This window comes from Neofelis nebulosa, chromosome 11, assembly GCF_028018385.1.
Source record: "Neofelis nebulosa isolate mNeoNeb1 chromosome 11, mNeoNeb1.pri, whole genome shotgun sequence".
Taxonomy (NCBI): Eukaryota; Metazoa; Chordata; class Mammalia; order Carnivora; family Felidae; genus Neofelis; species Neofelis nebulosa.
In genome coordinates this window covers 79,721,804-79,736,247 of record NC_080792.1, presented here as the reverse complement: position 1 = coordinate 79,736,247, position 14,444 = coordinate 79,721,804, and the positions used below count along the sequence as shown (strand labels likewise).

The window sequence follows — 14,444 nt, the reverse complement described above, 5'->3', positions numbered from 1 at the left end:
CCCAGAACGTCAGTAATCTCATCCATGGCTGAGGTCAGAGACAGCCACTTTAGGGAAGAATAAAATGCCATTTGGTTCACCTCCCATTATTTTTAGATGAACAGTTACATTTCCAAACGTGTTCAGTTCTCCCAATACCCGGTTCTCCACCAGTGTTTACAAACAGTTTGAATGAATTGATGAGGATCCAAGTCTATGGACCACTCAAATCTTTATCCAGCTTCTGAGAAATCCCCCCCCCCCCCCTTAGCACCTCTCTCGATCAGCAAATTAGTGGAGGAACAAGCCAGAGCCTTCTGACCTGGAAGACCAATGCTAATTGTCTTCAGGAGAAAATAAGAAAGTTAGGAACACACACGCATTTCTTCTGAAACCTAAGTCATCCCAGCTGTTGTAGTAACATCTGTAGGGCCTTCCTGAGAGCCATCACTGTTGTCAGACCCTTGGAGAAGATCCCAAAAGCTGGAGCAGCCAGAGTCCAATCTGTGGGGCCCACCCTGTCTCTGGGTCAGCTCCCAGTCCTCATCTTTTTCGTCCTCAGCACCACTAAAGGGCCTTTGCCTGGATGATGATGTCAGCCCTCACTGCTGCCTTTTCTACCACCTTGGTGTGAATTCACCCATCTCATCTGGAAAATTGTGAGTACCCTAGGTCACCTTTAGCTTTCCTTTTTGTGGTTCTTGGAAATACCACCTGAGTTGCTTACAGTAGTGAAGTCATTTTCAAAGTTCTTTCTTCTACCTCCAACAAGCCCTTTAGTTCCATTAATCATTGATAGACTCAAAGGAAAGCCAAGTGATCAACACTGTACTATATTTCCACTAGCCCAACCCTCCCCAGCTTTGGAAAATAAAGCCAATATTTGATTAGGCAAGTGATGAAACATTTTTCTCATACAAACATTGTGTGCCTGGAGCCCCAGTCTCCATGGTGTAGACATCATAAGAAATATTTAAACTGCCCAGAGAGAAATCTGACTAGAACAGGCCAAGGTTTCTCAACCTTGGCACTATTGACACTTGGACCTGATATAATTTTCGGGGGTAGGGGTTGCCCTGTTGTAGGACATTCAGCAGCATCCCTAGCCTCTACCCACTAGATGCCAATCATGACCATCAAAAAGGTCTCCAGACTTTTGTCAGATGTTCTTAGGGGAGGGGAGCAAAGTTCAGTGGTTTAGAACCACTGGGACAGGCCTATTTAGCTGTTGTATTGCGAGTGGAAGCTTAGCTGCTCCTAGGCGTAGCCTTAATGCTTTAGACTTAAATCTGCATGGATGTCTTCTAAAGCAAATCTGATTCAAGAGGCCCAAGTTTTCTGAAGACGAATTTCAGTCCCATTAAGCAAATTATCTCTTTTTGGCCTAAGTCTCCAAAACCTAGTTTCATGGTTATGAAATTTGCTGTACAATCAGTGTCTTTAGTCTCATGAAAATTAAGCACAGAAAACGTGATGTCTGATTTTGTGCTTAAGAAACAGGAGTGGTGGCCCTGTGGAAGGTTGGGCCTCATTTTATGGTGTGGCTGAGTGATTAGTCAGTTCTTTGAAGTCATTCCTTAGGGTCCAAAGAACCTTTCTGGCACATTCCTTTTGGAACCAAACCGTATTTACTTAGTATTCCTTGGCTGCCAAGAATCCTCGGGACATTAATTGAAATGGTTGGTGTTTAATGGACTTTCCCCAGTATTCTAAGGAAAGAAAGTTTCTGACATTTTATTCATCTTCTGAGTCATTTTCATTCTTATAGTTATGACCTTTGGCAGATTTTTATCTCCAACAGTAAAGTAGAAAACAGATTTGCAGGTACAGTCCCTGTAAGAAGCATGTCAGATACGGCCCTCCCAGTCCGATTGTGACTGTGGTCAGATACCTTCATTGGAAAATAAAAATCGAAGAGTAGAAAGCAACAGGAACCATGAAAAAATTCACCATTTGCCAAAACTGATGTTTGGATCAAGCAGAGTTTATACTAACAATCATGGGATAAATTTACCTCACAGACTGTAAAAATCCATCCAGTTAAAAATAGAAGTATTTACATTTTAAATTACCTTTATCCAAACTCCTCCCCCCAAGGAAATAAATCTACATCATTAAATTCCCCACGACCGGGGCGCCTGGGTGGCTCAGTTGGTTGAACGTCCAACTTTGGCTCAGGTCACGATCTCACTGTTTGTGGGTTCGAGCCCTGCATCGGGCTCTGTGCTGACAGCTCAGAGCCTGCTTCGGATTCTGTGTCTCCCTCTCTCTGCCCCTACCCCGCTTGTTCTCGTTCTTTCTCTCTCAAAAATATTTTTAAAAACTCCCCCACGACCGGGGCACCTGGGTGGCGCAGTCGGTTAAGCGTCCGACTTCAGCCAGGTCACGATCTCGCGGTCCGTGAGTTCGAGCCCCGCGTCAGGCTCTGGGCTGATGGCTCGGAGCCTGGAGCCTGTTTCCGATTCTGTGTCTCCCTCTCTCTCTGCCCCTCCCCCGTTCATGCTGTGTCTCTCTCTGTCCCAAAAATAAATAAAAAACATTAAAAAAAAAAAAAAAAACAACTCCCCCACGACCTTATAATGGAGAGAAGTTTTAAAGTGACCTGTTTTCCTGCTTAGCTGCATTATGGGAAAAGTAGGTAATCCATCCTCAAGTAATCCTTTCACAATGGCCTGTTTGCATAAGGACCTTTCCTGTTCTGCAGTCCTATAAAGTGACCTAACAGCCAGTTTATGGTTCACTGGAAATAGTGACCAAACTTCCAACAAGGTCTTGCTCTTGGGAAAGACTGCTACTGGGCTCTTGACTCCAGGAGAGCAATGTGCTCTGGCCTCTGTGTTGCTCCCCCAACCCCAGAAAAAAGCCTCCTGAGAGGGAGGCAAGGTCCCATGCCACGGTAACAAGCCCATGCTGACACTGGCAATACTGAGGACTTTTATGGTCTCTCAAGAAAAGAAGAGGTCGTTGCACAAAAGCAAACATTTTAGATCATTGCTTTATTTCACTATTGTTTAACAACAAAGTTCATTCCTCTCAAGGTGGATCTTGAATTGTTCCTTGTGTTCTTTTCCTCATCCTGAATAAAAAAGGTAATGAAGAAAAAGCCTGTACTTTTGGAGACCTAGAATCTTACATATGCTAATAAGCTTTTGACTGCAATTTCGTGGTACGGTATTTCCTGCTGGCATCTTGGTGGTCCCACGGAGCTCCCCACCCTCCAGTGAAGGTGGCTGTCCACAACTACCACCGTTGAAACCAAAAGTAAGTGTTGAAAAATGCACCTTTTACAATAAAAAAGTAGAAACCAATTCAATTTCCTTTTTTTTTACGAATATAAAGTTTCTTGTAAATATGTACAGTCTTTTGAGCTAGTTCTATAGCAGGAAGCATTTTTCACAAATGAGACACACAATATACACTTTCAGGGCTCAAGAAGCCCCATTTCTCATGGAGATCCTAAATGAAATGCCAAGACTGAAAGACCAGTTTTCAGTGACCTTTCCAAATACTTGTGGACCAAGAGACAAAAACTTCAGCAAACATTCAGTCTGATCTGCCCTGGGGGAGGGAGGGGATGCAGTGTGACCCCAGAGACTCCAAGCGACACATAAAACACAACAGCATGACACCTGCCAAGGGTGCAGTAACGTGGAGGGAGGGACATAGGCGTTTCGAACAAGAAAGCACTTAGGTTAAGAGACGAGCAGGAAGGAGCTGGGATTTGGGCCAGGTTGCAATCTGGAAAGTGATCTGACGTGGGTTGAAACGTGGTCATGTTCCCCTGCAGTGGTGGAAACAGGTCTACCTTTCAGCCTACCTAGGATGTGCCTTGGTTGTTCGAGGCATGCCTAAGAGTCATGGAGAATCAGAAGCAAGAGATGCCTTGTGGGAGATTAAAGGCAGAAGTAAGGCCGCTGTTAGCTTGCCAACTGCAAAGCCTCTAGGTTGGTTCTTTACCAGTTGCCAGGAATTTCGCATTCTGGTAGCGGGCAGAGAGAAACCATGTGAGCAGCACTGCACCTAAGGAGGACCTCCTGACCCCAGCAGAGGTGGAAGAGGGGCCGTGGCTCTCCAACTTCCTGGTCTTAGTCTAGCCCTAGGGAAAGGCTCACTTGGGAAGTCACAGTTTCGTGGGGTAGAACTGTGCTGGATTTTGTGTGAACACGGAGTCATCCACGAGGGAGGCGGCAGGGAAGCATGAAGGTGTGAGGTGGTGGTTTGCTGAAATCCTTCTCTGGTCGTAAGGCTTGAGCGTTTGGTTTTTTGTTTGTTCGGTGCTACAGACTGCAGCTTTTTGTGGCCAGTGAATTGGCAAGTGGTCAGAGGGTCTCGATTCAGCGGGAGCGATGGTATGGTACTAGTACATTGGCAGAGCAACCCACGGGGGCAGCCAGGTCAGGGGGCAGCACATGCAGTGAAACCGCCATGCAGAACTCCCGGACGGGTCTCTTCCCATCCCAGGGTGGGGAACGACGCGCTGTCGCGGACAGGAGGTGGATGGCCCCCCGGTCCTCTCCCGGGCCCAGAGACTCATCAACGCTGGGCTCCGAGCAAGTCTATTGCATGCTTTCCTGGCCAAAGCTACATGGAAAGCAGGGACAGCAGGCTGGGGAGATGACGCTGAGGGGCGGGGAGGGAGAGCTCCTCGAGGTTCCTTGGCCCCAAGTCACTGCCTCCGAGCTGAGGCCTGATGACCTCCGTACATTCTCAGCTGGTGGGAGGGGAAGTCGTCAAGGCCATAAAAGGCAATGAGAACAGTAAACATTTGGCTAAGATGTCACCCTGGGTAAAACAGGGCCATCTGTGAGGATGGACTGGAACAAGAATGAACCTACATGAGCGCAGGAGGTTAGCCAACTGGCGGGGACTCTTCTACAATACGTTTCCATAGCAAAGACCTGATGGTGTGATCTAGCTAAAAATGACTACGACAGGAAATACATTGCTATTCAAATCTATTAAGAATTCTGTTGTCTTTAAAAAAAAAAAAAAAAAAAGAAAACCAACCAACCCTAGGATCTTAAAGTAGCTATTAAATAGGATTCTAACCACGTTGTAGTTAGCGCAGGTTGGTTTCCTTTGATGAACTGGTACAGACTAGAGCCAGGTATAAAAGTTTGTGAATGCTCTGAAAGAGAAAGTGCACAGAGGGTGACTGCAGGAAGGTGCTGATGGCTCCCGAGAGCCTCAGCCCGGCACCACCTGGCTGCAGGGCGTCCACACTGAGGTGGGTCTGGACCCAGCTGTGCCGTGGGGTGGCTGAGCAGATGGGGGCTGGGGTCCCCTTCAGCAAAGTTCCTTAGAGTGTTTGGGGTTTTCCTGCAGATTAAGATGAGGAGTTGGTTTTTCTGGCTGAGATTTATACTGAAGACTGGTCCCAGACCTAGGAGCAAAATAAGGAGGGGGTTTTAGCTGAGGGGGCCAGAAATGCCTGTGCTCCCCCTGCCTGATCCCAGGAGGAAGTGTGCACCACCCGGCCTCCCTGCAGCTGTTAATAGGGAGTGCTCCACAGTACGGCTCCAGCTCTGAGCTTGGGGTTCATCAGGGAATGACATTCACAGAAAATTCTCCAAAGCTGTGGATGGATCTCTGTTACACACACACACACACACACACACACACACACACACGCCCCCATTTTATCGGTAAATCAGAGGGGAGAAGAAAAAACACTGGCCTTTCCTCCTCTCTTTATCAGCAGGGGTCCCAAGAGCCAACTGCAGGTGGCCTTGGGAGAATGTGATCTAGAAAACCAGCTCCCAAGGACAGAAAGGTGGCTGTGCTGTCCAGAGGGGTCTCTGGAACCAAGCCTACCGAGGAGGCATCAAGTACTTGGGCCTCCCCCTGCTCGTCAGGGCCCCCTTTCCTTCAACACATCCCTCCATCTCAATTGCTAACCTAAAATTACACAGATAATAACGTGTATGATTTAAAGATTTCAAAAAGCTCAAAGTTCTAGAGGGCAACCACTGTTAACCAGTTTCTGTGTAGCCTTCCAAAAAATTCTTGAGGTACGTATTTGTAGATGTGCCTGAAAAAAATAAGACATAAGCGTTTTGTATAGTAGGCTATCATTTGTGTTTAAGAAGGGAGGATACACATAGATATTTGCTTATGTGCATAGAGTATCTCTAGAAACTGCGAACACTGGTTGCCTCTGGGGAAGCGAATGATATACCTTAGGGTAGCTATTCCATTTTGAGGTACACATGTATGCATTATCCATTTGCTTAGAAAGGCCTCTTCTTAAATACATTTTCTTCCTAAACTTGTTACCATGTCCTAAAAAATCTGAATTAATAATAACAGAGTCTCCTTTTTACAACAGTGGCCCCAAAGGGCCCTCAGCTCCTCAGGTCACTCCTCTGGCCTCTCCGGATGGTGCCTCACCTTGTTGACCTGGGACAGTGGGGTCCTCACGGCTCCCGCAGGCAGCCGGCCCCGGCTGCTGTCTTCAAACAGCCTACCAGGTGAGCGTTCCCTCCGCGTGCTGAGCATCCGGCCTGGGGACTTCTCTCGCTCCAGGGGGCGGCCAGGAGACTTGTCCCTGCGCAGCTCTGTCCGCCCCTCTCGGTAGCGGTGGGGTGTGCTTGGCTCTCGTGGGTGGCTGGGGCCTTCCGGTGGCGCCGGGCTAGAGGCCACACGCTTGGTGATGTGCTCGTTGTATGTTGGCGGGCCTCGCTTGTTGGGGCTGCGGGCAACAGGAAAGGGAGGTGCGAAATGAGAAGTCACAACCTCAAAGGGGCATTTTCTTCCTGTGAGCAACCCCCAGGTCCCAATCCCACCAGGAGTTCTTCAGGCTTTTTGTTTTCATTTGATAGGACAGGAAGAGAAAGAGGACAACAAAAGAAAATCAAGCTTCCTGGTCTCAGTGCAGGTTTTTACTGCCAGACCCTGTGCTAAGCTCTTTATGTGCCTCGACTCATGACAGCTCCACAAGCTAAGAGCAGGCATGACCCTCACAGCAGAGGCGATGTGGAGACAGGGAGGCTGAGTGCCTGGCCTAAGCTAGGGAGATGCAGAACTGGGATTCCGACACAGGTCAGTTTGACATCCTAATCCCCACCCAGTATCCTACTGACCTAAGTATTTTGCAGAGTCTATAAGGCACAGAAGGAAGTCTTCATTTAGGGGAGGAGGCTGCTCAAAGGCCCTTGATGCAAGGGAGCAATTTTGAGAAAGCCTGTACTCATCTGCCAATTCTGTCTCACTCGTCGGCCTGGTGTTTGGTCACCTCTCCTTCCAGGTGGCTTTCCAAGCATCTTTGTGGCACCCAATACTGACGTGAGAGGGATCAGGCCTGACAGAATTAGAAAACTGAGCAGGACAGACAAAAACAGTACAGTTGCTCAAAACACGGCCCTGGCCCTGAAGATTGACAGTTAATAACCAAACAATAGAAAACACTGGGGCCTTTTTGTCTGGCCAATCCAACCCTCCCCCGAGCCCGGCCTGGATATTTCGAATGAAGATTTCAGCAGGTACGGCCCTAACCACCTCTCTGAAGAAGGGAGATCCAGAAACAGAACTGAGAGTTAATTCCTTCCCACCCCAACGAGCAGAAAAAGTACTCAGTCCTCCTCATCTCAGTATAATTAGAGCCAGGAAAAGGGAACCGACTTAACATGGGCACATTTTATGGAGAATATTACTTGGAGAACATATTTTGATTGATTGGAACTTTATCTCAGAAAATAAAAGTAGAAATCGGGCAAGTAAATTTATCCTCGTTATTTTTAAAATCTAAATTACAATTGGAATTACAGGCTGATGCTAAGAATGAGCCAAGTATGAATCACATACTGATTTATCTTGCTCTAATTTTTGCAGTGAAATTGTATGCTAATATGCTCGATGACATACTTTCCATCAATGTTGGACTTTTGCAGTAAAATCAGTCATTTCTTCAGAAATGTTTGAGAGAGTCACTGGTTTTCCCAGAGGCCCATCTTAATCCTTGATATTTAAATCCTTCTCTTTGGAAGGGGCCAAGTTAGTTGATTTTTTCTTCAATTATTGGTCCAACTACCAGAATCTCTCTGTCAGTGCTCATAATTGAAAACAAATGAGAAGCAAAGACACCTACTGGGGGAGGAGAGACTCTAGAGCAAGCTTGAAGGCCAAATCTGGACAGATGCACTGGTTTTATAAATAAAAGTTTTATTGGAACACAGCCATGCCCATCTGGTTTTGCACTGGTTGTGCGGCTTTCATACTACAACAATAGTTGAATGGTTGAGACAACCATATAGCCCACAATGCCAAAAATATTTACTATCTGGACCTTAACAGAAGTTTGCTGATTCCTGCTCTACAGTGAAACAGAGAGGTAAGTAGAGATAATTAGATAAGTGATCAGTTCATTGTGAAGTTTTTCAAGTCATTGTGTGGCTTCTCTGTGCAATTCTGTCAAGATTCCAGATAACATGCCCAGAAAGCCAGAACCCTCCCGTGCTAGGTTGGTACAGCAGAAAAATCTGAGATAACTCAGATTTCAGCATCTTGAAATGAAGGTTTATATTCATCTCTAGTCGTGTGGCTTTAAGATATGGAAGACAAAAAAAAATAAATTCCAACTAGGAGAATTACATTAAGCCTATTTGTAATGGAGATGAAATTATAAAATGTGTCCACAAGGGCCCATCATAAAGCAAGTGAGAAGATACTCAATGCCCTGGGGAAGAAGGATGGCTCAAGGAAGGCCATTTGGGATGTCAGATTAATGGAATGAAAGAAAATACCCATCATTCTAGGCCAAGTGGGCAATCTTCTATCTCTGTATCCATTAATGACCAATGATCTACCATGCCAATTTTATGTTTTTTTGTTTTTGTTTTGTTTGCAAAGAGTTTCATTTCTTGCTTTGCTAAACAGACCAGGGCAATGAGGCCTGCAGTGAATCATATTCAGCCAAGCTGGGCTTCTACATTCTGACCTGCCAAAGCAGTCTGCATAAAAAGATCATTTTATAAGCCAAGAGACAACCAAAGACTAACTGTTGATTTTCCACACATGCCTGGCAACAGCAGGAAAGCAACAGCATTATTTCTGCCTCTTGTTCAAAGGAACCGGAACCATTTCCAACCACAGGAATAAGCAACTTCTTACAGAGACACCATATAGTCTCAGAAGGAAGGTGCCTGCCATCTAATTAGTGAGGCAGTGGAAAAAAAAAAAATCTAATTATGGTACTTTGATTTGTTCTTGGCATGACTTGGAAACTACTTAAAGAAAATCTGGACGTTTCAGGACAGAACTGTAGCCCTTTGAACAGTTCCTTCTGAGGCAGGGTCAAGCCAAAAGAGTTAGGAACCGCTGGTTATTTGGCACTTCTGATTTTCTAGCAAGTGCCTGGGACTAAAACCACACTGACCAAAAATTCAGACTAACTCTTATATTTCAATAGAAGAAAAACTATTCATTAGGACATAGTCTCAGAATATTAAATTTATGATTTTTTCAAGATCTAAGCATTTTTTAATATTAGAGATAATTACAATGTGGTGGAGGAACTAAGTCCCTTGAGAATAAAAACATGTCTTCATCTGTGGATCCCCAGCTCCAGACATTGTGTCTAGCACATGGTAGGGGATCCATGTAATTCTTTACAGAGTAGACCTACCAACCATTCCAGAAAAATTTAAATCCTAGGTCAGTTAAATATTCCCCTTGGGTTAAATAATCTCAGAATTTATTTGCAGACCAAGATCTTAAAGTTATATACATCAAAGCTCCACATCGACCTGGATCTGGCTCACAGCCCTCTGTGTCAAGACCAGGCCAGTCCCACTTCCATGCACTGCTGATGGGATTGCAGATGGATCTGGCCTTCAGGGAGGAATTTTCAGCAAGATCTATCAAAATTACAAACGGATGTCTGATGTCACCCGTCAATTTTGTTTCTAGGAATTTATCCTACAGATAGATTCCTAAGCATGCAAAATGACAGAAGCACAAAATCATTTAATTTACTGTAGCAACAGTCTGTAAATAACCCTAAAATCCATTGATAAAAAAGCAGTTAAATAAATCAAGGTCACATGAAGGAATGCTATGTAGGCATAAAAACAACAATGAAGAATACTTCTGATGCCAACGTGGAGCAGTCTCCAAGGAACATTAGGTACAAGAATGTGTGCTGCGCTACCACCTGTATCAAAAAGAGGAAAAGTGGGGCGCCTGGGTGGCGCAGTCGGTTAAGCGTCCGACTTCAGCCAGGTCACGATCTCACGGTCCGTGAGTTCGAGCCCCGCGTCAGGCTCTGGGCCGATGGCTCGGAGCCTGGAGCCTGTTTCCAATTCTGTGTCTCCCTCTCTCTCTGCCCCTCCCCCGTTCATGCTCTGTCTCTCTCTGTCCCAAAAATAAAAACGTTGAAAAAAAAAAAAATTTTTAAAAAAAAGAGGAAAAGCACTTCCAGAATGGTACAGCAAGGATCGCCGAACACCCGTTCCTCCATAAAAGCAACAAGAACACTGGCAATAGCCGTCAAAATCAACTTTTCAGAACTCTGGAAATTAACCAGACTTGTAAGAACTCTAACAGCAAGGGCATTTATGCAAGAAAAATAACTGATAATCCCAGTAAGAACAAGTTTTGTGACATGTTAATGTGACCTATTTCTCCCCCCTTTCTCCCCAGAGCTGCAGTTTTGAAACTAAGAGCCCTGTAAGAGTAGCCTCTGGAGAGAGATCAGGATCGAAACTCCCCAAAAAGCTCCATCCCCAGAAAACAGTCTGACCTGCATGGCTACTCCCCAGAAAAGACCATTCTCGGGGCTTTTTCCTTGACCCAAGTCAGGGCTTGCTCATGAGAAAAGCCCTATTCCCAGATGTTTATCAAGAACAATCAACAGCAAGTGTTTAATCTGCCAAATACCTGAGGGAGTGCTACCAGTTGGGGAAGAGGCTGGCCAAAACACTCAAAAGGAAATCTGGGAATAAGATGTCTGCAAGGCATTTTGGAATGGTCCCTTATATTCATAGGGATTTAGAAGGCCACGCACACAGGAAAAACCTGACAAGGCTTCAGTTCTCAATTTTGGCTGACTTTGAGCATTGAAGGTATGCCCAACACACACACACACACACACACACACACACACACAAACCCTAAGCAAAAGGTGAGAGACTTACTGATTCAATGCATTGAACAAAATCTCTGCCCTGTCATTAGCTGATAACCTAACCAAGCAGAAACTTGAATGGCCAGCCCCACATAACAAAGAATACAGACTTTACAGATTTAGTCCAGGAGAGTCACTCAATAAACAGCAACAACAGGGGCCCTTGGGTGGCTCAGTCGGATGAGCAGCCAACTCCTGATTTTGTCTCAGGTCATGAATTCTTGGTTCATGAATTCAAGTCCGGCATTAGGCTTTGCACTGTCTGTGCAGAGCCTGCTTGGGATTCTCTCTCCCTCTTTCTGCCTGCCCGCCTCAAAATAAATAAATAAACATTAAAAAAATAACACCAAAAACAGCAACAACCAAAACGGGGGAGAGTTGGGGAACTGATTTCCAGAGTTGCCACATTATAGTATTTGAAATGTTCAGCCTCCCAACAAAAAATTAGAAGACATGCAAAGAAAGAGGAAAGCATGGCCCATACGGATGGTGTTATTTCTTCTGGGAAATCTTCCCTGGCCCCTAAGTCCAAGCTAGGAACCCTGTTCTGGGCTCCCGTGGTGCGTTAAACTACCCCAGTCAGAGGCCCATCCTTCTAAGCTAGGCTATAATTGCCTGATTGCTCATCATGGCCTCTCTCCCACTGGGCTTTATCGGGGAGGGACTGCATCTGGTTCTTCAGCACCATACCTCCTGCAGCAAGCCCAAGTAGCATGGCAGAGTATCTGCTAAGCAGTGAATGCACAATTCATGATCGATTCTAGTGCCACTAAAAAACTCAACAGAGAAAGACCAGACATTTCCTTCCACCTTTTTCCAAGGGGGCATTTAAAAATTCTGATGCTTGTAAAGGGCACTTTAGTGCTATAGATCCCAAAGAAATGAGTGGCTTGAGCTTGAAGACTGGGAAACCTTTGACCAGTTTAGCAAAATTTCCTGCTATCTTACAGAAAAACACTCTGCCTCCTGTAACGGAGAAGTGTTGTACCTGCGGGAGGTGGAGGGGCCCCGGTGGTGGTCCGTGCCGGACTCCTTCACAAGGTTTCCTTTGCAGCAAATAACCCTTAATTTATCCTGGTATGAGGACGCCAGGTAAATCGCTCCTGAGGAAATTGCAGGGCCCAAGTAGCGTGGGTTCGGGATTTCCAAATACGCTCGGGCAGGGGTCCTGTGGAGTTCCAGATAAGAGTTTACATTCAGGTTATCTCCATTGCTAGATGGAATGGAAAGAAACACACACTTGGCCCCAAGCCCCAACCCCAACCGCCGAGGTTTTCAAAGTCTGAAAGGGCAATGCTTACCCCAGAGAAGAGCGTGCCTGGATCTCAATTACTTCTAGTGAGTTGAAGTGGGTCACAAACAGATAGGGTTCTCTGTAGGCTGCATGGCCACCACAGAAGAGCATGGGCAAGGAAGGGTTAAAAGAGAAACTCAAAACCAGGCTGCAAGGCCACCTTGGACCTAGCAGTCCCACGTAAAGGGATTTATCCTACACATACATCCATGTGCCAACATAATGAGGCATGTTCAAGTATACTCATTGCCATGTTTTCAGAGCAGACGATGGGAACCAACTCAAGGGGACATTATAGGGGGTCAGTTAAATTATGGTACATCTATGGAATTCTGCATAGTTGTAAAACCTGCAGGAAGCTCTCTATGTACTGATACATAAAAAAAAACCTGAAGTGTACAATTTTACTTAGTGTGAAAAGCAAGATTCAGAATGTGTAAAGTGTGTCACCATACTGATTTAAACAAAAAGCATTTTTAAAGTGTGTTGGGGGGTAGATAAGAATATATTTTCTTATGCATCTGTATTTGCACAAAGCACTGGAAGGATAAGAAACGCAAAGAAGTATTTTTTCCCCCTTTCGGGGAGAGGGAATGGAGAATTAGGGAGACAGGTTATTTGGGTGAGGCTTTTCATTGTATACCCTTTTAAAGTGTTTCATTGTATATGTTTTCAAAAAACATTAAAGATTGGGTTCATAGATAATTAAATATTTCTGGCCTTAATACTATATATCATAGTGTCACTGAAACTCTAGGATATGATGAGATCTTTTTCTGTCTTAAAAGTAAAGGAGATTATCACTACCATTCCTTTCAGTAAACTAGGACTTTGGTATTAGACTGTTAGTCGTGCCTCCTGGTACTCAGGCCCTGGTGGATAGAGCCTCCTTCCCTTGAATCTAGGCTGACCCTGTGGCTGCTTTAACCAGTAGGATGTGGTGGTAGCAAGAAGGCCTGCCAGCTTGCACTTCTGCACTCTTGGAAGAAGCCCACGTGGAGAGGAACTGAGACCTCCAGCCACCAGCCCAAGCTGAGTTCCCAACAATTGTACCAATTGCCTGCCATTTTGTGAGGCCATTTTGGACTTCCTACTTATCCCAGTGCCCCCACTGGAACCACATGAAGCAGAACTATCCAGTCCAGCCTCAGCATCTTAGGCAATGACAAGTTGTTGTTGTCTTGTCCGTAACAAGTTTTGGAACTTGTTATACAGCAATAGATAAACCAAATAGCCTCGACAGGTATTTCAGCCGTAACGGCATTTCAGAACATTCACACAGACATGTATGTACATATTTGCACGTAGGTGTGTGCTTATGCTTTGACCCAGCAGCTCCACTTTGAGGGCTTATGAGCAGCAGGTACTATTTGACAAGTGTGCAAAGATCAGTGCAAGATGTTCATCATAGCAATGTTTATACTTACAGAAAGAATGAGCATGATCTACCTGCTCTGCCTAATCAGAACTGATTAAACTGACAGGTGTTCAGCTATGCCATGGGATACTCTGCAGCCTTTGAAATGATTTAAATTCACAGGCAATGCTCTCCTTTCTGTCATGAGAGCCTAACAGATATTTCACAAGGCCAGTGGCCTTGGCTTACGCGGTTCTTCATCAGAATCTTTGCCCTGAACACTTCTTCAGGTGACTCTCACCTGTGGTGCTTGGTGTCTAATGTAATCCATAAGCATAGTGCTTAACCCAAAAAGGAGTCCACCTGCAATTTTTTCCTAGGACACCAGCTGCTGGCAGAACAGAGCCCTCCATACCTTGCATCACTTACCAAAGGCCAAAGGTAAGCGACTCCACTTGAGATCGTCTGTGCGGCTACGTCTTCCATAAGAATCCACGAACACCCCAAATTCTGCAAGGAGTTGGAGCCCGGGGCATCAGCACAGCCAGAGGCATCAGTATCAACGACACATACTTTGATAGAAGAATAAGGGATTGAACCCGGGGGACCACCAGCCAGATTTAACTGGATCATTAAAACCTGAAGACCTTTGCTGAGTCACATCTCTCAGAGATGTGTTAAAGGAAAGTGGA

The 14,444-nt window shown here is 45.4% G+C and overlaps 1 protein-coding gene and 1 long non-coding RNA gene across 12 annotated transcripts in view; one reads left to right on the top strand and one right to left on the bottom strand.

Annotated features, from left to right (window-relative positions):
• Window positions 1-2,956: 2,956 nt before the first annotated feature.
• The window catches only part of CIT (citron rho-interacting serine/threonine kinase), a 164,019-nt gene continuing 152,531 nt past the window's right edge, over window positions 2,957-14,444 (bottom strand). For all 11 annotated transcript variants that reach the window (XM_058691127.1, XM_058691126.1, XM_058691129.1 and 8 more), the window contains 5 exons: window positions 14,182-14,262; window positions 12,403-12,481; window positions 12,090-12,269; window positions 6,370-6,670; window positions 2,957-5,362 (listed from right to left, as the gene is read on the bottom strand). In XM_058691127.1, the coding sequence (XP_058547110.1) occupies window positions 5,339-5,362; window positions 6,370-6,670; window positions 12,090-12,269; window positions 12,403-12,481; window positions 14,182-14,262 (665 nt within the window). In that variant the 3' untranslated portion in view covers window positions 2,957-5,338. The remainder of the gene's footprint in view (window positions 5,363-6,369; window positions 6,671-12,089; window positions 12,270-12,402; window positions 12,482-14,181; window positions 14,263-14,444) is intronic.
• LOC131489247 (uncharacterized) lies at window positions 3,101-7,308 on the top strand. Its single transcript, XR_009250441.1, has 3 exons — window positions 3,101-3,240; window positions 6,308-6,449; window positions 6,801-7,308. It is a non-coding gene; the product is annotated as an uncharacterized LOC131489247 (long non-coding RNA).